Below are 17,686 nucleotides of genomic sequence, written 5' to 3' on the forward strand. Positions count from 1 at the left end.
TGAGGCAGTGCCTCACCTAGGATTGCGCAATCGCTCCAAACTGGGTTTTGCGCATGCGTGCGCATGCGTAGAACCTTTGAGCTGAGCTCAAAACGCATTGAAAAATCTTGTAGGTGAGGCACACAGTACCGCTGCCTCAATGAAGGGGGCGTGCGAGAGCGCACCTGTCGGGGTTATCCTGGGAAACGTTGCTCTTCTTCTACACTTCTACTTGACGGCGAAAATGGAAGATTTTATTGCTAAGCTGAAGCAGTTCTCAAAACTGGACTTTCAGTCCAAACGTGAAATGATAATAATGGGAGACCAATGCCGGAGTTAAAAGGTATGCTTCAAGCGACGGGACAGAAGATAACTCGATCGACTTCTCACATTCAAAGCCAAATTGCTTTGAACATGTTTGGAACCTCAAGAATAAATTTGGTTTTGAACTTACAGCGGCAGCTCCGTTGATTTCCCATTATTTGTCTTAGGATTGTTTTATGTCTATGTGAAGCCATTTAACATCACTCAAGTGGTTGTGATCACTTGGAACCCAAGACTGCTTTTTATTGGTGAGCTGATTTTGAGAAATTAAACTTAAATTGTAGGTAAGTTGTGTTTCCTGGTTGCAATGGTTATCCTGTTGCTACGTTAGCTAATTAGCTAGCTAAGGACACTTAATAACCTTACGAGTTAATCGGAAGAGTTCAATTTGCATGAAATGATAGCTGGTTATCTAGCTGATGTTATAGTCTCCTCGATTTAACTCTTAAAATTATAATGGGAAAAGGTAGAAACCCTCAGGGTGCTTGTGCAACTTCGTAAGAAAGAGTTCATATTCAGGAGTTCATATTCATGAGTGCATAATATTTACACGTGAGTTCATCACAAGCTAGCAGCTGCCTACTGTATGCACCTTACCTATGTGTGTGTAAAGAATGCTGATATGAAAAACAACCAGTAGTCAATGTGAAGGCTACCAATTGAATGGTGATCTTAGATACTCTATCGTAAAGGCGCCTATTAACGCCCCAGCTATTAAAAACATTTATAGATCGAAAAATCTTTAATCAATCAATCTTGCATATTTCAGTAGCGGTGGGTGTCTAGATTAGGACTGGTAACTTGTTTGGTTTTCAACTGAAACGTGTTTTCAGTTTTTTTCCGTTGTGTAGAGCGACACGCAAAATTAGCTGATACAGGAGGTGGAACCCATTAACAGCCTTTCTATGTCTATGGAAAGCTCTATGACCCTCACAAATTCTCGTTGCGAAATCGAATTCGTTCAGTTCGTTCCATGAGGGTTTGTACACACAGAAATAAATCGCTGTCTAGTACACTAAATAACGCTGTACTGCATTTTTTTGCACACATACAAGTTAAATACCCCCTTTGGGTAGGAGCGTATGGTGTTTAAAATCCGTTATCCTGGTTGATATAGAAATCAATATTAAGTAACATGTACCTGCGTGAGGCTGTTAATAGGTTTCGGGCGTTAATAGGCGCCGTTACTAAATTGGGTTTATGTATTTGTAAATTTGACTCTGAAAAAGTCAGTGCCTCACCAGCCACGAACCTCACCGCACGTCACTGGTGTGTGTGTGTGTGTAACTATGTGGTGGTCAAGCTTTGCCACAAACTACTGTTATTGCTCTGACTTGCCTTAGCTTCAGTGGCTATTCTGGGGCCAATGGTCAGCTCCTGAGATGAGGTTACGGTAGCCTGAGTCACAGTCTGCCCGCGTAGGCCTACGGCGCGAAGTACCACGCTGAGAGCGGATTAGTGAGACGTCTCATCCCTACACCACTCAAAGGGCTACTGTGCTGTACCCCACCACCGAGCGAACAACCCCCCCCCTGTTCTGGCACACGTTCAAGCGCCCTTATGACTGGTCTTTCAAATAACTGACGTTTAGACGAGGCATGACTGAGGCTTAATAACTACAGTGCGCACGACTGAGACACAGGCACAGTGCGTGTATGAAAATAAAACAGACAGGGAATTTTGTTGCCTGGAGGAGCTATTCGAGTTTAAACATATCAAAATTGACCAAAATCGGGGTTGGAACTTAAAAAGGAGAACTAGAACAGCAAAGGGGGAAAAAAAAGCAATGACTCAGTGTAATTTGGTTCTTAGAAGTGGGAGTGCGCGCATATAAAGAGCGTTTCGTTGAGGACGTTGGCCATCTCACTCGTCACTCGTCACTCTCTCCCACGCTGACCCAAGGATAACGGACTGTCAACAGCAGAGGCTATTTTTGTGACTTCGTGGACTCCTACAGATTCGGTTGATTTAGGCATCGCTGGAAGAAATTATGTCCGCACTTTCAGGCGCAGAGCTTTGCATAAAGTACCTTCTATTCGTCTTTAATTTTATATTCTGGGTGAGTTTTATGAAACCTCAATCATTCATTCTTGAACTGTTTAAAGGAATATGTTGGCAATAGTTTGGCGCTGTTAAACAAAGCCAATGTGCCATAAAAAACAACTAATCTAACTGTGTAATTCTGAGCTTGTCTATTTGATGCATTTGATAGTTCGCTGAATTTGGTTTCTGCGCAACTTAGCTATTTGGGTCCTACAGTAACAGACGAAGGTATGACATAGCTCGAAACTTGTTTTTATTTCCACATTTTTCTTTTTTCTGTCTATTCCATCCTGCTTCTGTACCGACGCTTGTGGTTTCTGTAGTGAATGACACTTTTAGTTAAAGTATGACCGGAAAACAGATTATTTGGTAGGTTAAGAGAGTTTCCTTGTTTTTTAGTTTTGTTTGTTTGTTTGTTTGTTTTTTTACCATTTACTTACTGCATATATCAGTCGGACTTCTGCGGATGTCAAGAAGCCAGACGCTCGACATACTGCTGGATTCCTTCTAATCTCTAGAAACAGAATTAGTTGATATCCCCTGCAAATTAAGATTATTGGGCGTTTCCCCGCTGGCTGTCTGGCGGAGCAGCGCATATGGCCAGACTATGATACCAGCTGGAGGATGGGGGCTACTTGTTGCGTTATCAAATGTGTTGCCATTGTGTTTGCTTAAATCTCAGTCATGTGACTATCAGTCCACTTGCATGTTCTTTCCCTCTGTCTCTCTATCTCTCTCTCTCTCACACACACACACACACACACACATACACGCACTCCCTTTCTCTCTCCCTGAACGTCTGATTCTGAGTAGGCTATCTTGGGCTATGCTCAAAGTAAAATTTCCAATAGATGAAATGAGATGAAAGCCAATACACAAAGTCTGACTCCTTAATCATTCAAAATTTCAGTTCAAAGTCCAACCAGTTGTGATAGTTATTTCAACACAACTCACAGTAAGGAGGAAACTAACATCTGACCACATGCTAAAACCGTTAGGCACTACACTGGAGTGTAACCACTCAGCCACCAGCATGCTGTATTTCAGAATCAGAATCAGAATCAGGTTTTATTGGCCAAGTGAGTTTGCACAAACAAGGAATTTGACTTGGCAGAGTGACTCTCAATGTGCTTACACAAAATATACATTACAACACAATACAAGACAAACAGTGCAACAGTGCAACGGTCTAAGAAGTTTAAAAAATATGTACAAGGCGGAATGGCTATATACATATTTTTTAAACTTCTTAGACCGTTGCACTGTTTGTCTTGTATTGTGTTGTAATGTATATTTTGCCACACTAACACTGACTTTAAACACTGTCCTGGCGACATACATTTTGTGTATCCATAATTGAGTTCTGAAGATAATGAGTTTCCCCTGGTGCTCTTGATTAGGCCTGTTTGCTGTGCAGTGGCCAGTGGCTGATTGAATTAGCCTGTAGGGCAGCTGGAGGGGGATGAGGGGGTTGCGCGGGTCAGCTCACCTACTCTGAGCTTTGTTTTTGCAGAGGAACAATAAGAGAAAGATACATTTATGGGAAAGGGAGGGGGAGGGGGAGAGATAAGGGGGCTGGTTACCCTTACATATGGATTGACCCCGCCGTTGCCTGGTATGTTGCTTATAATGATTGTTGTTGGTTATCAGACGGCCTGCCGGTGTCGCCATGTTTGCACTCTGATTGCTGAGGGGTGTTGACAGCGCTGTGTGAAATAATGGGTTGGCTGAGATCCAGAGTCTGGTTCTGATCTGATCTGCCTCAGATCACCGGTCCAGATTCATCTCAGTGGTGACAGCCAGCTTTATAGAAGGCCAAGCGCTGTTGTTTAACCATGAATCCTTTTTTTAAGTATTCTTTAAAAGAAGAGTGAGTGAAAGTGTGTGTGTGTGTCTGTGTGTGTGTGTGTGTGTGTATGTGTATGTGTATGTGTGTGTGTGTGTGTGAGTGTGAGTGTGAGTGTGTGTGTGTGTGTGTGTGTGTGTGTGTGTGTGTGTGTGTGTGTGTGTGTGTGTGTGTGTGTTTAAAAGTGCTGTCTTGTTGAATATGAAGCAGAACTTTAGCATGAGAATTCGGAGTGCATACTGTGTTTACACCTTGAGCCCTAAGATAAACACACTGTCTGAGACATCTGCGTGTTTAGTTTAGGCAGCACCATCTATGGAGCGCGGTGGACAAACAGGACCGACGGGGTCAAGGAGGATCCAAACCTGAGACACTTAAAGCAAACTGTCATCAGGAAGTCCCAACCAGCCCACGTCTCCTCTCTGCTCTCTGTTAGGACTGGCCTGTTGTGAATTAGACAGAGGTACAGACACACAGTGGGTAAGGAGAGGGAGAGAGAGGGAGAGAGAGAAAGAAAGAGAGAGAGAGATGATAACCAATACAGACAGAGAAAGAGAGAGAGAGCTGATAACCAAGACAGAGAGAGAGAGAGAGAGATGATAACCAAGACAGACAGACAGAGAGAGAGAGAGAGAGAGAGAGAGAGAGAGCTGATAACCAAGGACAGACAGACAGAGAGAGAGAGAGAGAGAGAGAGAGAGAGAGAGAGAGCTGATAACCAAGACAGACAGACAGAGAGAGAGAGAGAGAGATGATAACCAAGACAGACAGACAGAGAGAGAGAGAGAGAGAGAGAGAGAGCTGATAACCAAGACAGACAGACAGAGAGAGAGAGAGAGAGAGAGAGAGAGAGAGCTGATAACCAAGACAGACAGACAGAGAGAGAGAGAGAGAGAGAGAGAGCTAATAACCAAGACAGACAGACAGACAGAGAGAGACAGAGAGAGAGAGAGAGAGAGAGAGAGCTAATAACCAAGACAGACAGACAGACAGACAGACAGAGAGAGAGAGAGAGAGAGCTAATAACCAAGACAGACAGACAGACAGAGAGAGACAGAGAGAGAGAGAGAGAGAGAGAGAGAGAGAGCTAATAACCAAGACAGACAGACAGACAGACAGACAGACAGACAGACAGAGAGAGAGAGAGAGAGCTAATAACCAAGACAGACAGACAGACAGACAGACAGACAGAGAGAGAGGGAGCTAATAACTAAGACAGAGAGAAACTGACAGAGGTATAAAGAGAAAGAGAGAGTTGACACCCAAGACAAAGAGATGGAGAGGAAAGAAGGAAAGCCAGTGAGAGGGAAAAGGGTGACAGATAGACAGAGAGAGCTGAGCAAACTGAAAGAGACAGACACAGAGAGAGAAAGAGAGAGAGAGAGAGAGAAGCAAAGAGAGAGAAAGAGAAACATTGACAGCCAGGACAGGGGACAATGCCAGTGTTGTTGGTTTCCCAGAGTCCTCTGGGAGATGAAGGCTTGAATTACCTATTCACACAAACAACAGAACCTGAACTCCCACTGGCCGCCCAGGACACAGACTTGGCAACCGCTCGAAGACCTGCGTCTCAGAAAGAGCCAGAGGACAGACATGGCAACCGCTCTAAGACCCGCGTCTCAGAAAGAGCCAGAGGACAGACATGGGGACATTCAGCTTTGAATTCTGTCACCCCGACTCCTTCTCTGGCCACTTCACTTTTGACCCAGTTCATTCAACTGCCTACAGTCAATATTATACCATGATATCATATCCTGGAACACTAAATATCATACACATATAGTCAGGAGTTTATGAACTGATCAATAACTAGCAGTCTTTACAGCATTTTGTATGTATACGTGTAGTTTAGTTGATAGACAGCACATTTCAAATCCTATGTCACATTTTGCTCATTCATTTTCATTGAGTATCACTGTGTGACACATTTCGTATCACTGTATGGTTATGTCCATAGACATAGTAACTACATTTACTAAATAAATTCCCGTATGGAAAATTAATCATTTGTTCATTTATCTTCCTGTCTTATTTTCTAAGTGTGATCACACCTGACCAACCCCGTGAGTAAAAGAACAAGCAGTGAGACTCAAGTTTCTGCTCAGCCCGCACCCTTGAGTCCTGAGCCCATTTTCAGGTCAAAAAGAGCCGCCCCTCCCCCCTCCATCTGCCAGTGAACACAGAACAGGTGAGGCAGAGCACCCCACAGGGTGTGGCCTCAAAGTCCCGCCTTTGCTTCTCAGAGAAGGCAAAAAGGACAGGTTTGGTTTAGACACAGCGCGATAGCCACACTTAGAATTTCTGCTCACCAAACAACACCGTGGAAACAAAAGCTGTTAAGCTAAGTTCAGTTCTTCAACATGGGTGTCTCTGGAGGAATGCAATGCATTAAGTATCTGATGTTTGGCTTCAACTTCCTGTTCTGGGTAAGTCCCTCTCTCCCTCTGTGAATTTGGCTTCGGGTTGTTGGTTAGATGATTTGTGGTTGAAGGAGTGAGATTTTTTTTTTTGTTTGTTCTCTTAGCTTGGAAACTTCCACAGCTACGAGTATCCTGTTTGATACAGCAAAGTAACCAAACCAGTGCTTTTCACCAGTATGTTGTAGGGTGTCTCATGATCCGTAGGATGTTAAAGGCATGTGGTATATGAAAGACAACATCTAACTGACTTTTTTTCCCCGCAGTCCGCACAATTGAAGTTCTCTTATCTCCTTTCAAAATATGTTAAAGATTTCTAAATCTATCCTCCACATCGATACAGGTCCGACTCTCATTGTTCCCCTTTGTCTGCTAGGTCATGTGGTTACTCACTAACCAGCAGGTGAGGGGCTTGACTAATTCACTGTTGTAACCTGATGCCTTGGACACCATGTTGAGGTGCGGTATCAAGCGTGTGGTTTAGCCTGGCTGACTCTGACACACTCGGGTGCCAATCTTGCTTGTTTAGTTAAATTGCCAGGTGGCACATTGACTATCAGTACAGATTAAGCCCTTGGAGCTTAAAGAGAAGGAGAGAGGAAGGGAGAGAGAGGAAGGGAGAGAATGAGTCAGAGTGAATCAAATTGGGGATACATCAAGTGGTCCCTGTAGAATTATAGCCTAAACCTTTTATATTAATATGCTTTTCCTTTCGGGAAGAACTGTGTGGGGCAGTGGAGATTTCGACCTCCTAATGAATGTGCTACTAGGTCAGTGTGACCATTAACTACTGGAAGACTAAACGTGTTTTCACATGAGCTCTTGTTCCTGCTGGAGAGGTCACAAGGCCACGCTATGGGGCTTCCTCGACGCGTCTCTGAACTCCCTCTTGGCTCGGCTCCAGCTCTCTCCCTATCTTTGTGTGGTCTGTGGTCTGTGTTAGTGGCCGGCCTTGTGAGACCGGAACCTTCCATCTTTACACAAGGTTGTGTGGGTGCCTGTCCTAATATGGTTGTTTCCGCATTTATGCTGCTATGTGCATCCTGTTTCGCACCGATTTTCACCAAAATCTAACGTGGTTCTCCATGTCTCCAGGGAAGTTGTGAATCTCTTATTTGGCCCCTTCAGCGCTCCAACTTCTCCTCTAGTTAAACTGGTCCTTCAATTCAGCCTGAGGATTGAGCGTCTGCCACATGCCTCCTCCTGAGGGGGGAAACCTTTTGTGTTGGGATGCCTCACACCGGGCCCAACCTTTTTTTTATGCTAGTGACACACACACACACACACACGTACGTTCATACTGTCTCTCCTTTTGTGTTGGGATGCTTCACACCGGGCCCCACCTTTTTATGCCAGTGTTACAGCAGGGTTGGGTGCATGATGTCTCTCGGTTATTCTGTGTAATGCTATTTTAAAATGTGTAATCACATCAGATGTCTTAAGTGAATTACAAAATACATTTAGAATTTTCAAGTCACCCATGGTATGATGCATAAAGGGCAACAGGAAATATGTCAAATATAGAAGAACCTTTGCACATGGAGGACTCAAATGGGTACATTGTATAAAACCACAACCTGCCACAGGAAGTCTGCAAAAAAAGCATTGCCTTGCAGGATGGAACAGGTTCTTCAGTGTAAGTTCATTTAGAATCATGATTTAGAAAATAAATCTTAGCTCTAGGATGCTCATTGCCGCCTAATTTGAAAGCATGTGGCTCATCACCTAGTCCTCTAGTTTAGTGGAAATGAAGTGGGTGGAAATACAAGGCCACATTTGGGTCGGACCTGTTATCTGTTATCGGTAGATTCAATTTTATTGTTAGATTTTATTTTTACTTGTGGTCTGGACTACTCTACTGAAAAGAGAAATGGTGCCCATTTTAAATGTTGTTCTGAGCAACATTTCTCTTTAATGAATCTCCTTTCTGACATTTAGTTGGGAACTCCTTGAGCTCTCTCCCATGCATGGACACATCCATCCAGAGAAGAGTCTAGTATGGGGCTCATCTGACCTAGTGTTTATCCACCACCCCACACACACACACACACACACACACACACACACACACACACACACACACACACTTCTGCTACCCTATCATTACCGCCCAGTCAGGTGTGACTGGTGTTGCGTAGGCAGGTGAGACTCTGGGTGTGTGTGCGGTTACGGCCCTCCACCCACAGCAAAGCTGCATGAGCAAAGTGACTCAGTCCTCCGGAAGAGAATGCCAGCGCTGGCTGTATCTAAGGAACGCAAACAGACCCGAGGCCTGAGTAGGCAGGAGGGCACCGGGGGAGCTGTGAGAATCTGGAATGTTCAGAGAGAATCAGTAATCTGGAATGTTCAGAGAGCCAGTGATCTGGAAGGAATTTTAGGAATGCAGAACACCCTCATGCCAGTGTCCTTAATGCCCGACACACCTATAATGTTTTACTGTGTCTTTATGTTAGGGATACTTTTTTTTTACTCATTACTTTGTGTTTTTTGTTGTTGTTGTCATGGTTGAAAGCATCTTTGTGTAAGAAGCACACCTTGTCTATAGCTGAGAGAATTGGACCGTTTAAAAACCAGTAGCTGCTGTTGCTGAAAGGACTCTCCTGTTTAACAAACCTAGAGCAGCAGACGTAGGGATGGGGATGTCCCTCGCTCCTTTATGATCTCAGTAGTGCAGTGCTGGCCACTCAAGATCTATACACAAAGATGGACTTTGTCAAGCAAGGCTGACAGTTCAGTAATGGACCTGCAAACGTAGAGCTGTAGTAAACCCGACAGGCCAGCTCCTCATGAAAAGCACAGCAACCTGCACTGTAGAGGGTCTAAATGAGTGAATTGTCCAAATGTTGGTAGGCCGAGGCATGCTGCCTATTTCCTCTCTGCAGTAATCTGTGAAGCGCACACGGCTCACATGATCAGTGTGGCGATACAGAGAATGGTGGCGGTGTTTTTTTTTTTTTTTGGTCACAATTTTTTTTTTATCCAATGTGTGTCCTTCGTTAGAGGAACCCTTCGCACTGCCTGTGTCAGAGCTTGTATCGCCGCATACCTATTCTACAGCAAGGTTAACGCCAATTAGAAGCTGGTTTCCTCATTGACATTTAATGATTTAAACTGCTATTATACTGATCGAACCTCATAATCGGGTGGGGTAGAGTTGGCAGTTAACCAAGAGGAGGACCGGGAGACCCTGCAGCGATCCTATTCATTCGTTTGAAATGAGAGAATGCTGTACTCCCAGTGACCTTCCAATCCTTCTGAAAATCCAGGTCACCCAGAACCAAACAAGTAGTCTTACAGACCTCTCGTTTAGCCACTCCCACAACAGAGTGGGAGCCTTTGCTAATAAACCCAGCAACAATGTCATTTCTGATCACCAAAAGCTACGTAATTTTACAGGCCAAAATGGAGGCTTACTTCGTGATGTGGTGTGCAGCACAATTAGTATGACCACTACAGCAACTACTGGGTATGCTGGTGATTGGTAGCAGTAGTTCTAGTGTCTTGTTAAACCGATTATTCGGGAGGTAAATAAAGCAAGACTGTGCACACTGCCTCAGTGGAAATTAGTGATGGGCCTGGACTACAGTCACCAAGAGCTCTGTCAGGATGTGAATTTCCTCCAAATATGGTTCCCATGCAGTGATGACTCTATTTACGGTGTAACCTGATTGTGGCAGCCTGGGTTGATGATGAAGATGATACTGCAAGTACAGGCAAGTTTCTCATCTAAGCCTGTCTGCTTATGACCCAAGTTCCTGTTGCACAACTGCACCGATGTCAGCGGCCTCTTGCATCATGGAAATTACAGAGAAGAATGACCTTTTTTTTTTTTTTTTTTTTTTTTACATTTAAAAAAAAATATTCCAAGTGTTTTTATTACGTCTGGTTTACTAGGCCAAGGTGCTGAGCTGCTCTGAGAATACAAGTCTGTCCGGTCGGTTGAGTGACCGCTGTAGTCTGTGAAGCAGCTGGTTCAGGTTTTGAATCTGGTTCAGCTTCATTCCCTCCAGGTCACCTGGACTACGTGCCTAACCCTGGGAAGGCTGAGCCATTGCTGTGCTGTGTAAACCTGAAGGGCCATGTTATCTAGAATGCCTTTGTTTGTTTTTTTTTCCATGGAAGTCTGGTGAAGTGATACTCAAACAAATTCTATTTGCATGTGTTTCCTGTGCTCTTTCATTGCCATTCTCTATCTCAAACACGGTCTTGTTTTTATTCTCCATTTATCTCTCTCTGTCTGTCTGTCTCTCCTCTTCCTTTCTATCTCTAGCTTGCAGGAACAGCAGTGCTAGCTGTTGGCCTATGGTTGCGATTTGACAAGAAAACAGAGGGGCTTTTTGCCGAAAATGACTCCCCCTCTGTCTTTTTCACAGGTAAGAAATCTACACACAGTACACAATACATACACACACCTCAGCCACACACCCACACACAATACACATAAAACTTGAAAGTGCACGTCCAACTCATGGCCTCCCATGTACAAGTCAATCCTACACGTGTTTGCTTCCATTTTTTTCAAGCAAGCAAACATACACATACAAATACACACCCACCCACATACACACACACACACACCCAACCAAAAGCAAACCTCTTTGTCCTCTTTGTGAGGCACACTGTTTTTGTTGAAGTAAACCAGGTAGCCATGGAAACAGGCCACTCCCAAAGTCTCAGTCTTGTAAATGGTGCGTCACTTTTTGTGTCTGTGTGAGAGAGGTCTAGTGAATGAGTGAGGAATGAGAGAGAAAGCAGGAGAGATATAGTGAAAGCAATGAGTAGGGCATGCACAAAGCATTAAAGATGTCAAGATGTGGTTTAGAAAGGCATGGGCAGGACACGGATCAAAAGATGAGACCAAGGTGGACCAAACGCAAACACACTTTTCTCAAATTCCTACTTCACGTCAGGTGGTGGTTTGGAATGCATGACCTTGTTGTTAAAATTCTCGGCTCTCTAACCTGTACAACAAGAACACCCGCGCCACAAACACACCAACAAACACAATGGTGCCCCCTGTTATTTTAAAGGGTGTGTTAACTGTGTGTTCTTTCTCTAAGCCATGTGCACTTTAGATGGAGGCCGGATAAGAATCTCAAACACTGTGTGTGTGTGTGTGTGTGTGTGTGTGTGTGTGAACCTAAAGAAGGAAAAGGTTCGGATGTCTTCCTATGCGAGTAGCAGGAATCATAATGCGCTATAGCAGATGAGCCTCATGATTTACGCTTGGAAATGATTGTTCCTTTTGGGTCGTGTGTGTGTGTGTACGCAGTACAGCTGGGGAGAGGTGAAGGTCTAATGGCCTACTTAATTCAGAAGGTTCTGCAGTTCTTTCTCTCCAGGAATCTGTGTGTGTGTTCATGTGTGTGACCTAGGCAATCAGACGTGGGTGGTCATAACGCCAAAGCATGCACACTTCAGATGATGCCATGCTGCAACATTCAGTACCCGTCACTCTGTCTCTCGACCCTGGCCAAATATCAGCAGAGGACCACACACACACACGCCATTCTCCTTCGCCTGGAACAGGGAGGGTATTGTTGAACTCTGAGCTTTGTTGTGATTTTAGATTGATTTGCTTGTTATATCACTGGAGCTGCGTTGTAGAGGCCATAAAGTGAGTAAGTAAAGCAGTCCACCCTCAGGCTCACATGGGTAGAGATTCAGGCCCGACTCTGGCCCTTATCGTAGGCCCTTAGGGACGCACATTCATCTACAATTGTTGCACGGTAACAGCTTGTACTGCAATTAAACTACTGTAGACAACTTCTGCATTTCCCAGCTGTTTCCTTTTGCTTGGCAGAAGTAGTGTTGGGGAGTGTACACCTTGTGTTTACTGTAAGTTGGTCTCGACTTAACTGCGCGCTAAAAGCTAACGCCAGTGCCTCGCTGGCATCTTCAGTGGGCACGGCTCCAGTAGCGGTCACCATGGTTGGCACCAGAATGCATTGGGAGGGGGCCGTGTAGCAATGACAGGCACGTTAATGACAGCCTTTGAGCTGAGCACACAGTGGGGGTGATGACATTCACTGCGCGTTGGCTCTATTGTTCAGCTCAGGGATGGCAGCTGATTATTAAAACGGATCAGGGACGCGTCAGAGGTGCATTCAAAATGGCGAAATGCAAACGTTTTCAAACGGCTTTCCGTTTGCTTGGGTTTCACAAGAACATGTGTGAGCACACAAACCAGCCAGCCAGGCAGGCGTTGCCTTTGAATTTTAATTCATGGCACAATAGCGCAGAGGTGTAAGAGGGTTGAGTTAAGTGATACTCTGCTGGTGTGTTAGTCCTTCATCGCATATGGCCAACGGTTTTGTTTATTTTCATGCAAGTAGCTCATCACAAGTGGGGTTGTATGTATTCAGTGCAGGTGGTGAGCGAGGGATGGAGGGAGTGAGTGAATAGGTGTATCTATGCAACATTTAAGCTATGAGGTTCACAAGGAGAGGAGACCAATTGCAGGGCTTTAACCTCCCAAACCTTCAGCACACCAGGTGTCCTTCCCCTGTTCCAGTACGGCCATGCTTTGTCTTATGGTGCAACAGAACACTTTCAAGATGATAATCTGAGACGTAATCTGCTTGTGTGTTGGTCCATTGTTTCATGTGACCATTTGATTCCATTGGTTGAAGAGCACCAGTGCAAATGAAAGGATTAATGGATAAACATGATCATAAGCCTTAGTGAAAGAATTTCTCTAACATTTCATCTGAGCGGTTTATGACGGGACTAGGTGTGAGAGGAGCGAAGAATAGTGGTTCTTAACCTCAGAAAAATCTAACTTCTACACACCTCCTTCTCACACTCCTCCACATTGGCCTTCATCTAATGTGATGCTGTGTCTGTCCTGAACAGGGGTGTATCTCCTCATCGTCGCCGGCGCCCTCATGATGGTCGTGGGCTTCCTGGGATGCTGCGGAGCCATCCGGGAGTCTCCGTGCATGCTGGGATTGGTGAGTCCTCCAAACTGTTTGTTGTGAAAAGACATGGTCACCCTCGAGAGTTTAAAACACCTGCATAAAAAGAGCACACCAAGCTCATGTAAACTGAAGTCATGGACAATAACTGCCATTATTAAAAATTAAATAAATAAACAAAACTGGTAGGAGCTGGTGTAGACTTGGTGTATAGAGGGTTGTTTTGTAGGAAGTCCCACCCTTTCCTTTGGCTTTGTCTAACATGCATTCATTTGTGGAAGGAGTATTTACAAAACCCCTTAAAAAGTTCATGTTGCTGAGCTGCAGAAAGCCAACTAGTCATTCCCATGTTTTCACTGAAATTGTTAGAGACTCTTAGACTGGTGCCATCCATACGCATCCCTTTAACAACGTCTCTATTAGAAAACAGAAGGGGTTGATGGATTAATGGATTACTTTAAACCAATCTCCAGGCTGGGATGTAAACAAATCAGTCAGATTGGTTCAGTCCGAGTATACAGCATGGAGAAACTGACTTTGGCATCAGAGTCCTCCATTACAAGTATACAATGTGACATGTTTTTTTTTTTTTTTGGTTAGAACTTGCACAATGCAATCTAACCCTTGCTGTAGGCCAGCCAATGTGTGCAAACTTTAACTTGCTGGTTAAATATTTTGTTAGCATAAGGTGACGACCTTGACCTTTTCCCATCCCAACAGTTCTTCTTCTTCCTCCTGCTGATATTTGCTGCTGAGGTGGCTGCAGGTATCTGGGGACTGTCAAATAAGGACAAGGTGAGTGCCATGTCAATGCTGTCCTTGATTGGCTATGACTTCATATCCAAGTCAATCATTTTGTTTAATTAAAGTTGCGTTCTGCAATTTTGGCGAAATTTTGTTTTTTTTAGATCAAAAGCCAATCAAATTACACCCCTCCCTTCCAGGCTGGTGTGTTGATTGGCTGCAATAGTGTAGGACTTGGTCCAAGCCACTTTGTGTGTACCTACAATTAACAGAGCCACTGTGTGCTCAAACAAAAACTTGAGTGTTTCTACGCACACAGAACAGTCCCTTTCAGGAGCTAGAGGACTTTGAGGAGCAATTTACTGAATTTGACAAAAGATGTAATGAATAAGAATTTCGGGCCGTACATTTTTAATTAGCAATGATTCAGATCTAGAAATGCTCACATGGCTGAGTAATTCAATTCCTTAACTGAAGCCAAAGGTGATCGTTCAGGGACGAATGTCAATGCAACTCTGTGAAACCTGTTAATGGGCGTTTTGTGCGTTTTTAAATGCAGGTGGTGGATGACATTCAAAAGTTTTACACCCAGACCTTTGAAAACTACGTGAAGGAAAAAACGGAAGCCCTAAAGGGTACGCTGAAAGCCATCCAGTATGGAGTAAGTACCCCTCTTTCTCTCTTTCTCTCTTTCTCTTTCTCTCCTTCTCTCTTTCTCTCTTTCTCTCTCTCTCTTTCTCTCCTTCTCTCCTTCTTTCTCTCCTTCTCTCTTTCTTTCTCTCTTTCTCTCTTTCTTTCTCTCTTTCTTTCTTTCTCTCCTTCTCTCCTTCTCTCTCTTTCTCTCTCTCTCCGTTGAAGGTGAAGAACCACCATGATGCCCAACAGGGCAAGCATTCCAAATGCTAAACTCTCGACCATACTATGACTGTAGAAGGTTCTGGAACTATGATGGTAGTTATTCAACACTTTGGGAAAAGACACCCCAGGGGTTATATGTGTCGTCATGACGACTGACCCCTTTTCTCCTCCTCTCTCCCGTACCACCTCACACCCATTGTCTCCCACTGTCTGTCTTTGGGCGGCAGATACACACCCCTCGACTGCTCGTAGACACACACACACCCTTCGGCTGCTCGGAGCGGGGTTGAGCTTAAGGGTTTACCCCTGGGGTGGAGAGAAATTATATAATGCTATGCTATGCCGTAAGATGTCGCTAATGGTGTTTCATATAGTTATAGTTGTTTATATAGATGAGTTATTTTGAGGGTGCTACACATTGAATACCAAATGATTTAATTGTTTTTCTCTCTTGTTTCAGCTTGACTGCTGTGGGCTCACTGGCACCATCGTTGATTCCGCTGTGGCTACCGATACCTGCCCCAAGAAGGAAGGGCTGGAAATGCTCATCACCACGGTAACATCTGCTGTCAATCACTAAAGTCTGTGTTAAGCTTTTGGCCCATGGGATTACAGACAAACCTCAATTGTTGTGGCTTTTACTCCCAGAACTTCGTGTGTGTGTGTGTGTGTGTGTGTGTGTGTGTAAATTATTCAGTCATTTACTTTTTATTTTGTCATCAGAGTTGCCTAACTGCAATTGATGAGATGTTCAACTCTAAGCTGCATGTGATTGGAGGAGTGGGCATCGGTATTGGCGTCATCATGGTGAGTTGGCGTTCTCTTGTTGTGAGGTTGGCATACTACATTTAAAAAAAATGAAAACCTTAAGATTGTATTATGGTGAGATGCAAAATGTCCCTGAAACTAAGACAATGCATGAAAAAATGAAAGGGCACCACTATCGTTTCTTTATTGGTGTGTCCATAACTAGCCTACGTCATTTGAGTACTCCGAGCATATGCATACCCATCAAAAAACGAAAACTGAAAACATAAAACTAGAAAAGGGTGAACACAAAGGGAATCTTTTATATTGGTCAGAATGGGTCCTTAGTCTCACTTCTCTTCCGCTCCCTCTCAGATCTTTGGCATGATCTTCAGTATGCTGCTGTGCTGTGCCATCAAGCGAACCCGGGATATTGTGTAAGGTCCGTCATCACCATGGAAACTCCTGCTCCTGCTCCGTTCTGTTAATTTATCCAGCGTGAGTGTTTGAATGTATGCACGTGTGTGTGTGTGTGTGTGTATGCGTGTGTGTTTGGGCGCTTGCGCATAACTCCAGTTTGAAGATCACTGCTTCAACATGCATCCTTTTTTGGGGGGCGTCTAATGCCATATCCCTGAAGCTATTAAAACATTAATGAACTCGGCGTCTACCTTCACACACTCCATGTGGGGTTAGGGGTAAGGCCGTGGTTTGGAGTGCCTCCTCTCCCACATCTACTGTATGTAATATAACCGCAAACGGTCCAACCACTGATTTGTTTAAGTTTGATGTTCTGAAGGCTCGTATCATGTGGATGGACCTGCTTTATATTTTGGTGTTTTGAGAGTACTTTTGTTTCGCTATATGGTACATTTACTTAGCTGTTAAGTTTTTATTTTTCAAGCCATGATTTAACTTTTCTAATGTTTTAATTTGTGATTTTATAAACAGTTTTATGTATCTATTTTGATGAACAAAGATATGAGTAATAGTCCTGAATGCCAAATAAAAATGGTCTAATGCGGATCTAAAGGGTTTCTCTTTGTCAATCTAATTTTTATTTGTTTATTACATTTTTTTGTTTTAAGTTACTATTTGTAATAGCATCTCCATTTTTGTTTTACTCCCACAAACGAATTACTTGTTTCTTGGAGTAATACGCATTGACATTTGTCTGTCAAATTATGTCAAGGATCTGCTTAGTATATTATTCAATACTCAAACTTTTTGCATAGTGTATTTGCAAGTTAAACAATTCTCGCTAATTGTGACCTCCATGAGGTGACATTGTACCCCTACCTAAATGATATTGATGTCTTGAGGAAGGGGAGCCTTGGCTGTATAATAGATAACGGTTTCAAATCCATACCACACTGATTTGAACTCCATCTTGGCACAGCACATCAACCCACTATAACCACTTACAGTGGCGCATGATGTCTGCAGTGAAGTCATAATGTCGTTTGTTGTAGAGAAAAGCACATCAAGTCCAATCTAACTATTCTAACCCAGCTTGAGTGGATACAGATTTGATTTGTTTCCAATCTAAGACCAAATGTTCTAGTAACCCAAATCTTATTTGCAACGGGTCAAGAACACTCAGGTCTGTGTCCCATTCAGGCAAGACGTTGGTATAAAAGCCCCACTAACTAAGAGCCTAGCTATATCTGAATACTACATGTATACATACTACTAAAGCCAGAGTGCATGATTTCCCCTTCTGCATTCAATAGCATAGCTCTCAAACAACCTACTTTCTTGTTTTTAGTTCTACATAGAAGATGTTAAATTCCCTGTACTATTGACTTCCC

General features: G+C 43.7%; 1 protein-coding gene across 2 annotated transcripts; it reads left to right on the forward strand.

The window, feature by feature from the left end:
• The first annotated feature begins 2,006 nt into the window (after positions 1 to 2,006).
• On the forward strand, positions 2,007 to 16,912 carry cd9b (CD9 molecule b). Of its 2 annotated transcripts, none has more exons than XM_042710046.1 (8): positions 2,007 to 2,362; positions 10,880 to 10,982; positions 13,465 to 13,562; positions 14,247 to 14,321; positions 14,830 to 14,931; positions 15,589 to 15,684; positions 15,852 to 15,935; positions 16,251 to 16,912. In XM_042710046.1, exons 1-8 carry the CDS (start codon positions 2,294 to 2,296, stop codon positions 16,314 to 16,316), a joined length of 693 nt encoding a protein of 230 aa, XP_042565980.1. In that variant the 5' UTR covers positions 2,007 to 2,293; the 3' UTR covers positions 16,317 to 16,912. The 2 variants fall into 2 exon arrangements, with proteins under 2 accessions (XP_042565980.1, XP_042565981.1); XM_042710047.1 differs by lacking the exon at positions 2,007 to 2,362 and adding an exon at positions 6,449 to 6,618.
• Positions 16,913 to 17,686: the final 774 nt, after the last annotated feature.

This window comes from Clupea harengus, chromosome 16 (assembly GCF_900700415.2).
Source record: "Clupea harengus chromosome 16, Ch_v2.0.2, whole genome shotgun sequence".
NCBI lineage: Eukaryota > Metazoa > Chordata > Actinopteri > Clupeiformes > Clupeidae > Clupea > Clupea harengus.

Coding starts and splice junctions, on each gene's coding strand:
- cd9b (XM_042710046.1), top strand. CDS start 2,294: ATGTCCGCACTTTCAGGCGCAGAGCTTTGCATAAAGTACCTTCTATTC. Junction 2,363..10,879: donor TCTTTAATTTTATATTCTGG/GTGAGTTTTATG, acceptor TTCTATCTCTAG/CTTGCAGGAACAGCAGTGCT. Junction 14,932..15,588: donor TGAAAGCCATCCAGTATGGA/GTAAGTACCCCT, acceptor CTCTTGTTTCAG/CTTGACTGCTGTGGGCTCAC.